At 42.6% G+C, this 17,766-nt stretch overlaps 4 protein-coding genes and 1 pseudogene across 6 annotated transcripts; 2 read left to right on the forward strand and 3 right to left on the reverse strand.

Moving 5' to 3' along the window:
• Positions 1–5,164: 5,164 nt before the first annotated feature.
• Positions 5,165–8,539, reverse strand: LOC120431281 (ubiquitin-40S ribosomal protein S27a). Its single transcript, XM_039596419.2, has 3 exons — positions 8,398–8,539; positions 5,522–5,851; positions 5,165–5,455 (listed from the first exon to the last, which is right to left on the reverse strand). The coding sequence occupies exons 2-3, from the start codon at positions 5,840–5,842 to the stop codon at positions 5,306–5,308; spliced, it is 471 nt and encodes a 156-aa protein (XP_039452353.1). The 5' UTR covers positions 5,843–5,851; positions 8,398–8,539; the 3' UTR covers positions 5,165–5,305.
• On the reverse strand, positions 5,985–8,531 carry LOC120431279 (ribosome biogenesis protein NSA2 homolog). Of its 3 annotated transcripts, none has more exons than XM_039596417.2 (2): positions 8,398–8,531; positions 5,985–6,899 (listed from the first exon to the last, which is right to left on the reverse strand). In XM_039596417.2, the coding sequence occupies exon 2, from the start codon at positions 6,864–6,866 to the stop codon at positions 6,087–6,089; it is 780 nt and encodes a 259-aa protein (XP_039452351.1). In that variant the 5' UTR covers positions 6,867–6,899; positions 8,398–8,531; the 3' UTR covers positions 5,985–6,086. The 3 variants fall into 3 exon arrangements, with proteins under 3 accessions (XP_039452351.1, XP_039452350.1, XP_039452352.1); XM_039596416.1 differs by having other exon boundaries at positions 7,984–8,408; XM_039596418.1 differs by lacking the exon at positions 8,398–8,531 and adding an exon at positions 8,297–8,321.
• Positions 8,540–9,428: 889 nt separating the features above from the next.
• On the forward strand, positions 9,429–10,726 carry LOC120431285 (uncharacterized; annotated as a pseudogene).
• Positions 10,693–12,310, reverse strand: LOC120431284 (uncharacterized). Its single transcript, XM_039596425.2, has 2 exons — positions 11,998–12,310; positions 10,693–11,940 (listed from the first exon to the last, which is right to left on the reverse strand). The coding sequence occupies exon 2, from the start codon at positions 11,927–11,929 to the stop codon at positions 10,790–10,792; it is 1,140 nt and encodes a 379-aa protein (XP_039452359.1). The 5' UTR covers positions 11,930–11,940; positions 11,998–12,310; the 3' UTR covers positions 10,693–10,789.
• A 1,673-nt stretch (positions 12,311–13,983) lies between these two features.
• Positions 13,984–15,347, forward strand: LOC120431286 (cyclin-K). Its single transcript, XM_039596426.2, has 2 exons — positions 13,984–14,915; positions 14,975–15,347. Exons 1-2 carry the CDS (start codon positions 14,061–14,063, stop codon positions 15,257–15,259), a joined length of 1,140 nt encoding a protein of 379 aa, XP_039452360.1. The 5' UTR covers positions 13,984–14,060; the 3' UTR covers positions 15,260–15,347.
• Positions 15,348–17,766: the final 2,419 nt, after the last annotated feature.

Below are 17,766 nucleotides of genomic sequence, written 5' to 3' on the forward strand. Positions count from 1 at the left end.
TATTGTACGATCAGTTCCTTACTGGACTCGGTCTTTGGAATCGACCGTCGAAATAGGCGGCGGGTGTTATGTTCCCTTCCGTGCCCAATTAAATAATAAAAAACTAACTTAATCCACCTATGTGGTTGGTGCCTTCCTCACTCTTTTCCAACAATGGGTGATATGTGATATGATGGGTTTGGACACAAATTTCGTCTAATTTCGTTAAGTTCCGGAATAAAAAAAACACACATATCACTCAAGGGCTCATAAGTGGCATCTTAAGTAGTCATAGCTTGAGACAGGGTTGCCAGATCTTCAATGTTTTAGACTCGTTGGAAAGGTCTTTCGATTACCTAACCAACGATGGGTCGGATGATGGATCCGGACATTGTTTACATACCTTTAAGTGAGATCCGGCTACAAAAAAGTACATTAATGTCACTTAAGTGGTCATAGCTTAAGACAGGGTTGCCAGATCTTTAATGTTTTAGACTCGTTGGAAAGGTCTTTCGATTACCTAACCAACGATGGGTCGGATGATGGATCCGGACATTGTTTACATGCATTTAAGTGAGATCCGGCTACAAAAAAGTACATAAATATCACTTAAGTGGTTATAACTCGAGACAGGGTTGCCAGATTATCAATGTTTTGGACTCGTTGGAAAGGTCTTTCAATTACCTAACTAACGATGTATAGCATGATGATATTTGGTGCGATTTCCTGCCATTTATTCAACTTCCGAAAATATGCGAAAACACATTTTTATACATAACTTTTGAACTACTTATCGAAACTTCAAAAAATTCAATAGCACCGTATGGGACCCTGAACCAAGTCGAATGCGACTGGTTTGGTCAAAATCGGTTCAGCCAGTGCTGAGAAAACTGCGTGACATTATTGGTCACATACACACACACATACACACACATACACACAGACATTTGTTCAGTTTTCGATTCTGAGTCGATATGTATACATCAAGGTGGGTTTTCGAGCTTTAAATAAAAAGTTCAATTTTAGAGCAGGATTATAGCCTTACCTCAGTGAGGAAGGCAAAACGAATTTAATCTGCAAATGAAATCCTGCTTGTTACTTTATTTCTTTGCTTAAGCGCGATGACCGATAATGTTTTCCCACAGGTGTGTCCCCAATTCCTCGTGCGTGTGTATTAGTATTACACACTAAACCAGAACACAACAGCAGGTATTCTTTTTGTAAACTAATGTCAAAAACGAAAACAATGACTTTTATATCCCGACGTTTGACTTATGGGTTCGGGTCATCTTGAAAAAATAAATAAATAGGGGAACTATACCCTTTCTCAGCCTATTTCTATTATCGGCCTATCAGCACTTTGACCATGAATTACAGCTTTCATAAAGTGTTTTTGACTGTTCCAAAGTAATAAATAGCACAAATGAAAGTGAGCAAGCAACTCTCCATTGTTGATACATTTGAAAATGTTGATTTAATAGCGGAAAACGGCAAAAGTGATGAGAATTGGTCGAATGGCTTAGAGTGCACACAAAAAAATATTATGGTAATGACGAAAGTAACTTACTTTTGAATTAATAAGTGGTTAAATTTTGCTACATTAAAAGTTTTTTTTCTTGTTTTGAAAATGAAAACTTTTACTGCTACAGTTTTTGAAAATCTCATTGCTAACTTATTTAAAAGTTTTAACTTTTAATTCGACTGTATAATTTCTTTCATTTTGTCGTTCTCGTGAAACCGTGTACGTCTAAGTCCAAAATGTAAACAAACGTTTAAGTGATTCCGGTGGTTAGTGAGTGGTGGTCCACAACGTCAATCAAAACAGAACGCGTCCACAGCCAGGACTTGGACGCGGATACCTTCGAAGGAGGATGGTGCGGAACAAGGTTAGGGGATTAGGGGAAAGTTGGTTTTCAAAAGGATGAGGCCAGCTTCCTGCCGGATCTGCAGCTGTTTCACGACCGAAATGGGTAAGAAGGAAGCTTGGGTGTTTGGTGGCGTTTGTGTTTGATTTTGTTTGTTTTTGTAGGACGCCGTTTATGCGGATGTGAATTTGCACCGGTTGTATTCGATAAAGTTAATTTTAACGGTGAGGAGAAGGATCCGACGGAAGAGGAAAACAACGAGAAGCGATCGGAGGTGGTCAGCGCGGATGTTGCACTCGGTGCCGGCGGTTTACGACCATCAGCAGCATTATGTGCCGGAAGTGATGACGGGACAGTGTGGGATGTCCTGAGGGTCCGCAGTCCATTTCTTGGTGCGGGACATGTTTGACGAGTAATACATAAACATCCGGAAGAACAGTTTGCACCACTTCTGGAAGAACCGTCTGTACGAAAGCCGCAGGTCCTCCCAGTCACGGCGTTCTCACAGGATTCTTACAGAATTCTAGCAGAGCGAAAATATTCTTACTAGAACTATGCCATCATCCTGCCAGAACTTAGCAAGAATTCTCAAAGAATTCTAGCTCAAATGCAATAACCGGTTCTAGCAGGAGCCGGCGAAATCAATCGGTTCTGTAAGAATCCTGCTAGAATTTTGCTAGAACTATTCTGACAGGCCGCCTGCTAGAATTCTGTAAGAATTTTGCTGGAAAGAAATGGCTGAAATTTTCTGCTAGAATCCTTCCAGAATTTAGCTAGAATTGAACGGATAGGATTTTTTTTAGTAAAACGATTTGTTTGAGATTTTTGCTCGATTTATTCTAGCAAATAAAACCAACTTTAAAATATCTTTATTCAAACAAATTACCTATTACAACATGTTTTCGAGCAGACACTTTTCACTTTTTCACTTCAAACTTTTAATTTCACTGTCTGCAGGTATTGCTCTCCACTTCACATGTGTTTCTGGATGGACACACTCCGGAGAAGTTGGCACACGAAGACTTGGAGTTATCCAGGGGATCAATATTCCGTGGGAGAAGATTTCGGACGCTCCATTTTCTGGAATGTGGTCGTCGATGACATCTCCGGTGCTGTGCTCTCGGCCACCGTGAACAGCGATCTGAACTTCTCATTTTGGGGACATTCCGAGTTCCCATCGGGAGAATTAGTCTCGAGATGATTCCTGTGAATGTCACAGCAGAATGTTATACATTTTGGATTGATTCATGTTACCCAACTTCAATTTACTTACCAAAATTAGGCAGAGCAGGAAAATAATACAGCTCGATTCAACGTGAGAAAAAAAGTGAACTTGCTCGAACAAGTTTAATTTCAAGATGGCAATTGCGGAAACCACTTTCGCCACAAATAGGTTTGGCGAAAATGACATCATTTTCGACAGATTTCGGTCTGTCAGAATATTCTCACTAAATTCTAACAGAATTCTTACAGATTTCATTCTGTTAGAATATTCAAGCAAAATTCTAACAGAAATCTGACAGGCCTGCTAGAATCATTCTAGCAGGATTCTAGCAGAACTAACTCTGCTAGAAATATCCGTGACCGGGCTGAAGCTGTCGTACTCGGATTACTTCCAGAGGTTGGAGCGATATCCGACGAACCTGATCAAGAACATCTACCTGGAATACCGAAGAAGTCACCGGTGAGTATTGAGAATGTGTTCAGTGTCTAGCCGATTTAATTTACTTTCAAACTCTTTCAGCAACTCCCACCCGCAAACTCGCGACGGCGCAGCTTCGGCCGGATGAACTGGCAACATCTGTGCCATTCTCGAAGGAGGACGATGTGATCGGGAACTATCGGATCAGGCGCTTCACTTCCCAGTCGGAAAACGTCGACTTACCTTCCCGAATTAACACCCAATGGCCAACTCCTCCAAGCCTGTCCTGATGATGGCCGGCAACGAGACCACCCTGTTCTCTACATCGCTGTCGCGCTCCAAAATGTAGGCCGCGATGTTAAGGAGCATAAGCAGCAGTTTTAATATTAAAATAAAAATAGAAATAAAATCCATCACATTTTCGTAAATCATCACTGTAATGTTAAATGTTATTTATTGTTGCCATAAAAAGTTTCTTCTTATAATAAAAGTAAAACACTTTTACCGATACAACGATTTTGTTCCAGAAGTGCATGGTAGTATCAAAAACTTTCCAACTTTTAAATTAAAAAGTTTGAACTTTCTACGAATATTCACCAACGCGAACTTTTAATCCAACGAACGATCTTTTTAAATTTAGAGTATTTTTTCTTTGTGTGTGATTAGAATGAGTATATTTCCCCTAAATTCTTGAAATAGTTCGTTTGCATCTTATATAGCAAAAAAAAACTCAACCAAGATTATCAGTTTAACAATACGGCTCGGTTTTAGGAGCTTTGATGACTCTTTGTAAATTTTACAAAAACCAACAACACCTCTAAGAACTAGACCCCTTGATTAAATTTAATTTTTTGTTGCAGCTGACACTGCACTACCCTTGGCACTACCCCAAGAATAAATTTATCTTGGTGGGCAAGTGACATTTTGGCTGCGTACCGTGACGACCAAAGTGAAAAGCTCGCTGAGGAAGCTCACCGGCTAAATGCACGTTGATGTGATTTTACCCAGAGTTCGAAATTAATTTAGCCTTTATTTTGTAGATAATTTTAAAGCGAACTTGTACTTGTGGATTGTGTTTTGAATTGCACGCACGATTTATTTAAATACATATAGTTGTTAAATGGACCCGTGTTGTAGGGTGAGCGTGGTTGCCTCTCACCCAGTCGGCCTGGGTTCGCTCCCTGAAGGTCCCGGTGGCATTTTTCGAGAAGAGATTTGCCTGATCACGCCTTCTATCGGATGGGAAAGTAAAACGTCGGTCCATTTGCGTAGAAGAGGTTTTGGGTGACTCACCACACATAACCATCGGACGCCTAGAAATGAGCAGAAACTTGCAACAGAGACCACAAAAGACCCGGGGGTCGTTTAAGTGGATTGCTTTGCTTTTTTAGTTGTTATAATTTTGATATTTTAGTGCGTTTAGAATTTTAATGAAAATCTAATTTAAGAATTTTAACTAGTAAATCGTCTCTATATAAGCGCGAAATTGTAATGTTTTTGAAGACAAGGCTATTTATCAATATCAATATCCATCAACTCAGGATCTGGAACAGCACACACTGTTTAATTAAGAAAGAATACAGCTCAAAGCAGATTTGCGTGCATTAAAATGACCAATACAATAACAGCTGATTGAGACGGATTTGTGACATTACAACAACTAATTCCGCACAAGATGTTTTGGTGCAAATTCAATACGAAGCCAAGAGCCGTATTGGATTCTTTATTTTTTCCACGTTACATTTTTTGTATTTTATTTAAACCATAGTTGAAGAAGGAATCCACGGAAACCCGAGGAAATGCGCTCTCTCTCTCTCTTTTACTTTTCCTCCTGCTTGGAATAGACGAGTGTCAGGTGGCACTTGCCGCAGTAGTGACGATCTTCGTGGGCAGCCATAAAGACGCCGGCACCACAGGTTTCGCTGGTGCACTCACGACGCAGACGGTGGATCTTGCCGTTTTCGTCGACCTGTTGAATGTTGGAAATGCGAGTTAGTTTTTTGCTTCAAAGTTAAGGGGGGGATTTGGCGCCTACCTTGTAGTACTTGAGGACGGCGAGTTTGACCTTCTTCCTCTTGTGCTTGATCTTCTTGGGGGTGGAGTAATTCTTCTTCTTGCGCTTCTTGGCGCCACCACGCAGGCGCAGCACCAGATGCAGGGTGGACTCCTTCTGGATGTTGTAGTCCGACAGGGTGCGGCCATCCTCCAGCTGCTTGCCGGCGAAGATCAGACGCTGCTGATCCGGGGGGATTCCCTCCTTGTCCTGGATCTTGGCCTTGACATTCTCGATCGTATCGGACGGCTCGACCTCGAGAGTGATGGTCTTACCCGTGAGGGTTTTGACGAAGATCTGCATCCTGGATGTCTGGGGGGAAGAATTTTGAGAAATTTTGATTAAAGATGGTTCGGTTTGTTGTTTTGACGGCGAAATCAGTTTTTACCTTTACACAATAAGTTGATTTCTGTAAGTTAAATTGACAGATTGACAACAAAACGAGTTTTGATACAAAAAAATACCATTCGGCCAGGTCTATATTTGCTCCAGTTTACAAAGCAACGCAACTTACAAACTAAAACGAACTTAAATAGCACAGAGAGAGTTAAACTAACAACACAGCGTTGATACAACCGTCGTTCTCGGGGTTGTTGGTGACTTGGGCGTACTTTCCCCAGACGACCTTGCCGGATTGCGTCACCAGACCGAGCTCGGAGATGTTGACCTCGATAACGGTACCCTTGGTGATGACCCCCAAGCTGGTGTACATAGGTGACGACGGGTTCTTCTTGACGCCGATGATGGGCAGGTGGAATGTGGCCTTGAGTTCGGGGTGTGTGACGTGTGCCTTGTTGAAGCGCAGTGCCATCGGCCGGATGAACCGTTCGAACTTGGGCGGTTTTCGGGTAAAATTCTCCCCGACGTAGGTGACTTTGGTGACCATTCGCTTCCACGCTTTCCGTTTGGTTTTGCCACTGCGGATGACTTTGAACACTTCGGCGTCGGACTGGGCGCGCACCTTCGGAATCGGGACGTCCCATTTACCGGCCTTTTCCTTTCGCTTCTGCTTGATCATGTTGGACAGAACTTTGGCGCTCGATTGGACGCCACGGTCCATCAGATAGGCCGGAATGGCACCGTCCTCGACCTTTTCCGTGGTCTTCTTGACCTTCTTCTCTTCGTGGGCCTGGATCTTCTTTTTCATCTGAATCTTCTCGTTGCGTCGCTCCTTCTGGAACAGTTTGGCCTTGATGCCGCGCAGCTTGCGGGCCATGGCGGCACGCTTCTTCGGCTCGCGGGCCTCGCGTTTCCGCTTGCGCTCCTCATAATCGAGCCGCCGGCCGTGCAGCTTGATGTGGCGCTCAATGTACTCGTTCTGCGGCATTTTGGTGGCGTTGTTGTGTTGGCGTGATCAGAGCTAGAAGAAAGAAGTTGGTTAGACTTTTGCTCCGGGACAACTCGCTGAGTAAATTGAGGAGTCTTCATCGACACAAAACAGATCTTGAGGTGGGTTTGTAGCTCATCAATAATGTTATTGTTGCACCACGGGGAAGGGATGCACAATGACCGTCGACAAGCGATTTATTCTTGGCCACGTAATTGACTGGGAAACTGTCTATGTTTGCAGAACCCAGCTTCGATCAGGCCGAATCTTAATTGAATCAACACGACTGTTTTTTCTCTAATGCAAAGATGGAAGCATTTCAAACATGACTACAGTAAAACTTGAACTACAAAAAAACAAGTAGCTTTTTTCTTCAAACTTTCTTCAAAGAACAAAATTCAAATGGATATTTTGAAGGAATATCTTCATCTTAGGGCTTTATACGGGGTAGCAAACCAAAATTTCTCGTAATGATAGTTATCCTTGTGGCATTAACACTGCACCTTTTCTTGTACGAACTTCACTGTCTTTCAGGCACACAAGCTTTAAACTACACAATTGTATGGTAAAATTGATCAAAACCTCACATTTCTTAACATCTTCTAAACAACGTGTTCTCTTCTTTCGAGATGTTTTGAAACCTGCAAGGAAACAAAATGGTTATCAAAGCAGGCATGGTGTGCTGCTCTGCTGCCAACTGTCAAATCGGAACGCATGACTTCCTCAAAGTTCTGTTTTGTGTCGAAGCTGTGTGGGAGAGGAAAATGGCTTGATCCAAGGAAAGCAAGCATTCTTATTTTTTGAAAAAACAAACTGTATTTTAGCGCAACAAAGTGAAGCAATCGAATGCACAGATGCAGAAGATCACCGCGAAAAAAACTAAAACCAAAAGTGTCAAGTCGCTGCCTTCTTCGAATCGATGGTACACACGCACGAGCTTCAAGCGGAAAGAATGTTCCGATTTTCAAAAAAGGTCACACAACATCAACACTGAAAGATTTTAGTTTTTTTGGGGATCTGCATCTGAATATTCGACGTGTTTCACTTAATAAAAAAGATTATTCTTTTTGAATGCTTTCTTTGGTCAAGCAAGGAAAGAAACGATTACAATACTCACCACGAGAGAGTGGAGCAACTAAGCAACCGATGGAATACCGAAAACGTGATGGAAGTTAGAATTTAGAACAAATCTCGAAACTCTAAAATCTTTTTTATAAAAGATCCCCAACACATCAACAATATTCTTCACAGAGCCCCAAAAAAGCTTCACTATTTTATGCACTTTTTGTTCCTCAAACTTAGAGATTGGATCCAAGCAAGCCTGGCAAGATTTCTACATGTGCCGCCACGAGAATCGCCGGGGCATCGGAAATCTTGCAAATTTCCACTTATTTCAGCTCGCTTTTCCAATTTTAACGCCACGCACTTACGGAACGGCTCCCCGCGCTGAAATCAACTTATTGCAGCAGGTAAAAACTTGCAGAAATACCGTATTTTCAGGAAATTTCACGAGCAGCTCCACGAAACCTACCTTTCTCTGACACCATACACAAAGTAAAAGACGGCGGAAATGCTCGCTGCCAACCTTTTAGCATTCGGCCCATGCAGCATACCGGGCAGTGACAACCGTTGACAGAAGTAGCTGCCCATGCAGCAGCAAAAAATATTTGGTTCTTCGAATGCGCCTAGATGTGGACCGCCTGAAGTCTAACCTTTAGAAAAGGAGAAAATAGGTCTATTCCACGATTATTTCGATTGGGGAAAAAATCCCGATGATTCAGCGCGAGCGCTTCAGCATGCTGGCATATCGCGTTCCGCTGGCTGTTGATGATTCCTTCAAGGGAATCAATAACAGTTGTATCATCAAGTTTTGTGATCAAAACACTTGCAGCGATTTTTTGATATTTCTGGAGCAACATTTGAAAGGGGCGGTACGACATTGCTCTTACGGCCTTTCGTCCCATTTAAACGCGTGTAATGAAAGGCCGTAAGAGCAATGTCGTACCGCCCCTTTCAAATGTTGCTCTGGATTTCAAGTGATTTGTCAGGTGCTGTTGTACATCACCGACCTCTTGGATGATTTGGTTCCAAAAATAATCTTTGCGGGTTATGGCCTATCTACAATCACTTAGCTTAGAAAATTTCACTTAGCTTAGGAATTTGAATCAATGGAAATGAATCTGAGTTTCTACAATGGAAAAGTAATCAAATTAGAAACTGACGTTTGGTTTGGAAAATTTCAAAATCTACGGTAAGTTGACGTTTCCATATCAAAGGTAAACAAACAACTGCATAGCAACGTATATCAGCCCAGCAAGTTTTCTAAGTTGATTGTGGATGACGAACGTAAGTTGCAAACTTTCCTAAGTAACTACTTTACTTAGATGTTCTAAGCTAAGTGATTGTAGATAGGCCATTATTGCGCGTATTCCCGAAAAAGACACGCGGCATACCAGCCTCGAAACGACGCGCCGCACTTTGACCAAATGCGTGGCTGCGTTTGACAGTTCTAGTTTTCTACGATCTGTCAAATTAAATGTCGCGCAGAGCAAAGTAGTAGAGGTATTTTTTCCGCGGTTTGTTTTCTCGATCAAAATTTACAATTTTTGTTTAATAAATTAGATTAATTGTTGAAAATGGACCACTCTGAAGTGTTTAATAATGTGCGGCACCGGCAAGCCAGTGTAAATACAATCTTTCACTGCCTGTACGCCTTTTTTTCTTGGATTTGATCGTTCCACTCTGGCCAAGATTTTTGGAAAGTCCAAATCGGTTGTATGCAAATGGATCCGGAAGTATAACAGTGAGGGAACTTTCACGAGGAAGCAGAGGAAGCAGGTTTATCGACGGTTTGGTGCACGCCAGCGGCAGTGGTTGCTGGATTTGTACTACAAGGAACCGGTTTTGTACTTAGACGAGGCGTGCCGTCGATTCCAGAGACACTTCAATTATTCAATCAGCCGGGCGTCGGTAGTAAAAATTTTACACGCATCTGGATTGACCTGGAAAACAATCGAACGCAGAGCAATACAAATTCGAAAATCTAACATACAAAAGTTTGCGGACGAGATGGACTCTTTCCAATGGCACTTCCATCAGCTCGTATTCCTCGATGAAGTGTCCTACGATTCTCGAGACATGCTGCGCAATAAGGGTTATGGTGTTAAAGGGAAAAAGGTACGACTTATCATCTTTTATCTATCTATTTTTATATTTATTTTAAAAAAATGTTTCTTTCTAGGTTATTGTTAAAGGAGAATTTAAGAGACGTCCAAGAGAATCCTACTTATGTTTTCTTGGGCAAACCGGAATGCTGGAGTCGTATCGAACAGAGGGAACATTCACACGTCAAAAATTTTTCGATTGTATTCAAAAGTTTGCGCACAGTGGTAAAGTTTCGCAATATCCTGGCCGCCATTCCATTTGGATAATGGATGGCGCCAGGATTCATTGTGACAAACATATTATCATGTATTTGAGGTCGTTGGGAATTTTACCAGTTTTTCTTCCCGCTTATTGTCCCATGTTTAATCCGATAGAAGTGGTTTTCGGCCTGGCAAAACGAGACCTTCAAAGGTACTACATCGAGAACTCAAAAAAACCACTATCTATTACCGTCACCGAAAGCTTGACCAGATTTGCTCGCTTTGATTGCACTAATTTGTTCAAAAAATGCGGTTATTTGTATGGAGGAACATTTGACCCGACTGTCGCATTGAAACAGCCATTGAGTGAATATGGATTTGATACTATTGACAAATAAGATTAAGATTATTTTCTGATAAGCAATGTGGGATTTGATATCATCAATAAAAAGATTAAAGCACTTTTGTGTAGTTATTTATTCAGTAATATCGAATAACAATGGATAATAAAAATGAGAAAAACGAAAAATAGCAAGATTCCGAGTTGAGCCAGTTGAGTTACTTCTTTCGACCGTGCTCGAAATCCAGCATATCTCCAACTGCATCACGGTGAGACTGGCTCAGTGTCGTCTCCTCCGGGGCCGTGGTCATTTTCATACCCTGCAGCATAGCACGACACAAACTGAACTTTTCAGCCAGAGCATGTGCTGAGTTCTTTATCTCGAACGCCACACTCATGAGATGGTTGCCGTGATCTTCGAGGATCTTGACAGTTGGCTCCAGGTTGTCAAGAATGTTCTCGGCCACGATCAATCCCTGACGCGTACTTTCAAGGCGACTGCCTTCGGAGGTTGGCAGTGAGAAGAACATTCCCCGCATCGAGGCTGGCGGCAGCCGTTCCTTGAGTTCTTGTTGCTCATCTGCTGGCGAACTCTGGATTGATGTAGCCCACTGGATCCAGGCTGAGTGATGTGCTTCAAGGTGTTGATTTTTTTCCATCAGTTCATGCACAAGTTCGTTGAGCTCAACGTTTGACGGAGCGCCAGACCGATCGCAGTCCGATGGCTGGAGGAGATGCTTATTCATTTTTTCCCAAATTGCCAGCGAACTGATCGACGTAGAGTACGCGAAAGCAAAAACGAGCATCGTTTTGTCGCGCCAATTTAGCAGCATGCGTCCCTCCCCCAATGCATCGATCCTAATCACGCTCTTTCGCTTGACGTCCTTGAGCCACACAAACTTTTCTATGTCACGTAGGTCTGGTTCCAACTTGGCGGACCAGCTCACTTCGATTCCGTTGGCCTCAGCCACGTCAACCTCACGACGCAAATATGGTTTCACAACATCCCATATACATTGCTCCACCTCCGGAACCGAGTTTCCAGCAACGATCTCTGGAATGTTTTTTTTTGCATTAATGCAAATCCCATTTTTCTGACGTGTATAGTTTTTCACGAAGAAATTGGCCAGAAATCTAAATTTGTGCGTCCCTTCTTCTAAGGTGGCATTCACGTCCTCCTCACCAGCAGAGGCAACGTCACCATCACTTCCGGTTGCAATCGGGTCCTCCTCCATTTGTGTATCTCCTAGATCAAGATCATAATCAATCGCGTTCTGGTCGTTGACCTGGGCATCGGTCTCGTCGTCGTCGAAACATTCCAGACGTTCCTCGTCCGTGTAGTCTTCGTAGGTTTCCATTTTGCTGAAAGCTGTTAAAATCACAATCAAAATCAAATTTAAATTATAACTGTTTAAAATTACCGTACCGTAAATCGCTGTTTCTTTAAATTTCGAAAAACCAAACCAAACTGCTTTAGAAAAAATGAAACTGGCAAGTTTTCGTTTTGAACTGTTTTGATTTGATGACGTTTTGTGCAGCAGTGTTGGTAGTTTTGCCGAAAGTAATATTCAAAACAAAATGTATGGCAGTGCTGCCAAAAAGTCTTGAGCATTCACTTGCGTGATTACTGCGGCGTGTTCGTTTGAAAGAAACGGACAATACTTAGAAAATTGTACTTAGCGTAGGAATTTGAATCCATGCAAAGGAATCTTATCTTCCACAATGATAAAGTAAGCAAATTGGTGACATGACGTATGGTTTGGAAAATTTCAAAACCTACGGCAAGTTGACGTTTCTATATCAAAGGTAAACAAACAACTGCATAGTAACGTATAACAGCCCAGCAAGTTAGCTAAGTTGATTGTAGATGACGACAGTAAGTTACGTACTATTTCTAAGCAATTTATCTGTTCTACGCAACTTAACTATTCTAAGTAAAGTGATTGTAGATAGGCCATTATCTACGATAAAAGTAATATTTTTAGTTCTTAGTTATTTCGTTTGTATTCCTTACTTACTGATTCATTGGCGTCGTTCATTTTTCGCTTGCAGCCTTACGGAATCCTCCGGTGACAATCCGATTCCGATTCGGGAATGACCATTCAGCTCAGAACCAAGCTCAGAACACTTTTCTCACTCGCTGTCAGGTTAGAAGAACAGGCAGATTTTATTTGACAGCCATCACAAAAACGCAAACGAGTTTAACTTGATGGCAAAATAATATTTTACAAATCTGGAGTTTTTTTTAAAAGGTCCTATAAACCAAATTTTCAATTTTTGCTTTTAGGGTGTTTTTAGAACGGCCTTGAGTCAAACAACAAACAAACCATCCACATTAACGACCCCCGGGTCTTTTGTTGTCTCTATTGCAAGTTTCTGCTCGAACCTAGGAGTCCGAAGGCTTGAATGGGGAGAGCACCCAAACCTCTTTTTACTCCAAGGAACCTTCCACCCCAGTGTTTGAACTGACGACCTTTGGATTGCGAGTCCAACCGCCGCCAGCGATTCCACCGGAGTAGGCTTGGTTTGGTGTGTTGTTTGTACTTATGGCATGGAGAAAACTCCTACACCTGGAATGACTTAACGGCCTAACAACCAAGGCCGGGACCGACATTTTACTTCCTCATCCGATGGAAGGTTGCAGCAGATGGGAATCGAACCCAGAATCATCCGCTTACAAAGCGGATAGCGTAACCATTCGGCCACGCACGCCTTGAGTCAGGAGTATTCAAAAACACCCAAAAAGCAAAAACTGAAAATTTGATTTATAGGACCTTTTAAAAAAACTCTAGAAATCTGTTTTTGGCAAAAGAAGCAAAACATTGTTATCTGTTTCGTGAGTAATTCATTTAATAAAAAATCATCGAATAACATGGCAAAACAATACGCTTGAGCATTGAGCCTGAGCTCGAAAATCTTCAAATGTGGCATCCCTGGCCTTGTCCCTGGCTACACGTTTATAAGGAGATGCTCAAAAGAACACAAGGTGGTTAAAGTAGGGTGGGAAAACATAAATTAGTATACTAATATAATTTAAGTATACTTATTATTATAGGCTAGTCTGCAGATCGGAAGGAAAGGGGTCAAGAAACAGCTTTACGAACGGCAGGACAAAAGAGAGGGAACGTTTTCTTGGGGCTTTTCTTCACCCTCTCTGGCTTGCTTTCGCTACCGCTGCTGACAATTGGAATTTTTTCTTGACCGGTTTCTTCCGAAGTGCATACCTTACATATACTTAGTTAAATACTTAGAGTTTCCGAGGCTGGTTTGCCGCGTGTCTTATTCGGGAATACGCGCAATAAAAAACGAAACCATTCAGGAAAAATGGTACGGCCTCCATCTAGGCGCATTCCATTCGATTTTTGCTACATGGGCAACATCTTCCTTCAACTGTCAAAGTTATGTTTATAAACTGTTCAAAAAGTTCACTTTTGATGTTGTGATTTGTTTTGGGACTTAAGTCACTGCAAGTTTTACCAAAAATTGAGCATGCCAAACTGGTACTACGAAAAAAAGGACCTCCGGAATACTCCGTCGATCCGGGATGGAATTGATTTCGAGACGGAGCGGCGTTATCGCAAGGAGGGAGCTCGCTTCATCATGCAAACCGGAACATCGATGGGCCTGGGACACAACACGGTGGCCACCGGCGTTGTTTACTTCCACCGGTTCTACATGTTTCACTCGTTCAAAACGTTCCCGCGGTACGTGACCTCGTGCTGTTGCTTGTTCCTGGCAGGGAAGGTTGAGGAGACACCGAAAAAGTGCAAAGACATAATCAAAACGGCCCGCGGGCTGCTCACGGATCAAAAGTTTGTCTCGTTTGGCGAAGATCCGAAGGAAGAAGTGATGACGCTAGAGCGGATTCTGCTGCAAACCATCAAGTTTGACCTACAGGTCGAACACCCGTACTCGTTCCTGGTCAAGTACGCCAAGTGCCTCAAGGGAGACAGCGCCAAGCTTCAGAAAATGGTCCAAATGGCTTGGAACTTTGTCAACGATTCGCTGAGCACGACCGTGTCCCTGCAGTGGGAACCGGAAATCATTGCCGTGGCGCTGATCTACTTGGCCAGCAAGCTCAGCAAATTCACCGTGGTCGACTGGGTTGGCAAACAGCCAGAACATCTCAAGTGGTGGGACATGTTTGTGCAGGACGTGACGATGGAAATCTTGGAGGACATCTGCCATCAGGTGCTGGATCTGTACCAGCAGCCAAACAACGAATCCCCGCCGGACAGTCCGCCCCAGTTGCCACCCAGTAAGGCTTCGCCGCCGATGAAGCGCGCCAACATCTCACCCGGAGCGAACAAAAACTCGCCCACCGTAAACAACCCTCCGCTGAAGGTGACCTAACGTCGTTCCCGCTTTGATCGACCTCTAACCAATTTCATTTCAACCCACAGACTTCGGCTCCGCCACCGCCCCTCCCGCCCATCGAGATGGAGGTGAACCACATTCCGAAGCACATCACGGACGCCCCACCCGGTTCCGGTGGTGGTCCCCCAGGTGGTGGATACGGCGGCTATCCGATCTACCCGATGCACCAGAGTCAGCCGCCGCCGTTGCCGCATGGTAATTCGTACGGAGCGCCACCGCCGGGGCCACCACCGCAGCAACAGCAGCAGCAGCAGCAGTGGCAACAGCAGCATTATTCGCACCCGTATTCGAATAATTACTATAATCGCTGATTGCGAGCTGGGGGAAAATGGAGCAAACAGATATGAATAAATTGTAAGTATGATAGAATGGAAGAATAAAAGATTTAATATCTTTCAACCATGTTGTGTGTGCTGAGGTCATTCAGCATTTTTCAGAAAGAAATGTTCTTTAAAATTCTTTTGATGAAGATTAGTTTGTCTCGTCCTCTTTTCCTAAAAAAAAATGGGAAAATAAATATTTTCAATTAGTGTTTTCGTTAGAATTAGCTATTTTTTATCACGTAACGTAAAAAAAGGGTTTTGGACCACTCCTTTCTCTCGTAACAAAATTTCCATACAAATTTTAAAATGTTTTTCTGGAGCGTAATGCAGCCTTCGACCCTCCCCCAAACTGCGTTACGTTATAAGAACGCTCCCTTTGCAATTGGGTCCTAAAATTAAGCTTAATTTTTTGCATTATCGAGAAATTAAAAAGATGTTGAATTGTGTTGCCTGCTTGAGTTGAATTTGGATGGTGGGGCAACGCGCAAGCCTTGCCGGATTATTCGTGTTTCGAGCGTCCGTTTTTTCAGTGATTGGTGTTTTTTGTGCTTTAATTAAGATTACATTGATTGTTTTGTGACTTTAAAAGCCCTTCTTATATTATCGTCGATCAGAAGGCATGGCGTCGGGCAAACTGTGCCATTATTTTTAAATAATGTGTTAAATTTTCACGGTGAAAAAGTAATTTCTATAGAATCGTTTATCGAAAGACACTCTGACATTTAGGATAGACCATTAGCGCGCGTTTTTGATTTTTTGTATTCTATTGTGTGTAGCGGGACCTCGCGGTTACTTTGCAACGTGTTGTCGGAGCCTTTTATTTGATATTTTAAAGTCCTTCTTTTATCATCGTTGATTGGAAGGCACGCTGCCGGTTAACGATTTACTACAATCGGTTACGTGGTGTCCTGTTTTCTTTTCGTTTGAATTCGTTGATCGTAATAATTTATTCAAACTGGCATTTTAGTATTAACTCATCAAACTATCGATTTTATGAAGAATAAAGCGTCTTTTATTTACTATTATTGAAATTTGCTCGCGCTAGGGACCATCCATAAACCACGTGGACACGCATCAAAAAACGAAAAAAGTGATCAGAAATGGTTTTCAATCATGTTTTAACCGACGACTTTTAACCGTTGTCAATGAAAATTGACATAGGGCTTTAGGACCCTATTCAGAGATTTGGAGAACCCTGGAGTGGCCGTAGCTGACTGGTTACGGTGTTCGCTTTGTAAGCGAATGGATCTGGGTTCGATTCCCATCTGCTCCCAACGAGAAAGTTAAGAACATAAAAATTTGAAATGATGAATAAGAACGAAAAATAAAGTCGCTCGAGGCGGGGTTCGATCCCCCGTCCTTTGGATTGGTAAGCAAAAATGCTAACCACTAGGCCATGACGGCTTGGTAAGCGTTAGGAATACTGTTACAGAGAGCGAGTTGTGGCGCTATAACCACGGCAAATAGTGTCCAGGACATTCGTGGAAATACAATGTCCCATCCCAGAGGGCCCCGGAGTACCAAACCTTCTTAGCATGGTGCTCCCAATGAATACAACCAAATCTCGGAGCGTATGGTGGTGTGTTCCCACGCTGCTTTCTCCCCTGTCGATTCAGAATTGTTTTGTTGTTCGAACACTCTGTGCTCAAACTCAACCCAATTACAAGTCATCTCTACGATACGGCTTTACGCAGTAGGCCTGGCCGCTTTTACGCTTGTGATGTTTCAATGCATTTTGATGCAATGACGCACTACAAATGTCAATAAATGACAAGAAGAGTGCTAGGCGTCATCTAACCTAAGGCACTCTCCAGGATCCCTTCGAAAGATTGGCTGCGCTAAGGTCTGATTAGATTAGATTAGACTATAAGGCTTTCTAGGCCCAGTGAAAAAAATATAATTTAACTCAAAAATGACGAACTCCTCGTCAAAGTGTCCTGATGCAAACAATGATCGAGCTGTAGCTGTCACAGCCCTGCGAAGTATGTTGGCTGACATATCGGGCAGTCAGTCAAAAAAACCAGCTAGAAGTCGCCTGACAAAAAAAATTTGCTAGAAAGAGATAGGAAACCTGATGCAAACAAACGTCCAGCTGTCATGTAAACATACTTTGAATGTGTTGGTAAATTTCTGACTAGAAAGCCTTATACAGAGATTTGGAGAATCTTCAACTGAGATGCAAAGTCTTTGCAATAAAAGAACGCTCCCTTACACTTTTCTGTGTTTTTTTTAAATGATATGTTAAAATATTTAATTCAAATTGTTTAAATTTACTTTTAAAATGTCTGACTTCCCATAAAAAAATATCAAAAAAAAAAAATCAAACCATCCACATTAAAGACCCCCGGGTCTTTTGTGGTCTCTATTGCAAGATTCTGCTCGAACCTAGGAGTCCGAAGGCTTGAATGGGGAGAGCACCCAAACCTCTTTCTACTCCAAGGAACCTTCCACCCCACTGTTTGAACTGACGACCTTCGGATTGCGAGTCCAACCGC

The sequence above is a fragment of the Culex pipiens genome, chromosome 2 (assembly GCF_016801865.2).
Source record: "Culex pipiens pallens isolate TS chromosome 2, TS_CPP_V2, whole genome shotgun sequence".
NCBI classification, from domain to species: Eukaryota; Metazoa; Arthropoda; class Insecta; order Diptera; family Culicidae; genus Culex; species Culex pipiens.

What these genes read in the sequence shown, in the direction of transcription:
- LOC120431284 (XM_039596425.2), bottom strand. Translation starts at nt 11,929, where the DNA reads ATGGAAACCTACGAAGACTACACGGACGAGGAACGTCTGGAATGTTTC.
- LOC120431286 (XM_039596426.2), top strand. Translation starts at nt 14,061, where the DNA reads ATGCCAAACTGGTACTACGAAAAAAAGGACCTCCGGAATACTCCGTCG. An exon ending in TAAACAACCCTCCGCTGAAG is followed by an intron (nt 14,916 to 14,974) that starts GTGACCTAACGT and finishes TTCAACCCACAG; the next exon opens with ACTTCGGCTCCGCCACCGCC.
- LOC120431281 (XM_039596419.2), bottom strand. Translation starts at nt 5,842, where the DNA reads ATGCAGATCTTCGTCAAAACCCTCACGGGTAAGACCATCACTCTCGAG. An exon ending in CCGTCCTCAAGTACTACAAG is followed by an intron (nt 5,456 to 5,521) that starts GTAGGCGCCAAA and finishes AACATTCAACAG; the next exon opens with GTCGACGAAAACGGCAAGAT.
- LOC120431279 (XM_039596417.2), bottom strand. Translation starts at nt 6,866, where the DNA reads ATGCCGCAGAACGAGTACATTGAGCGCCACATCAAGCTGCACGGCCGG.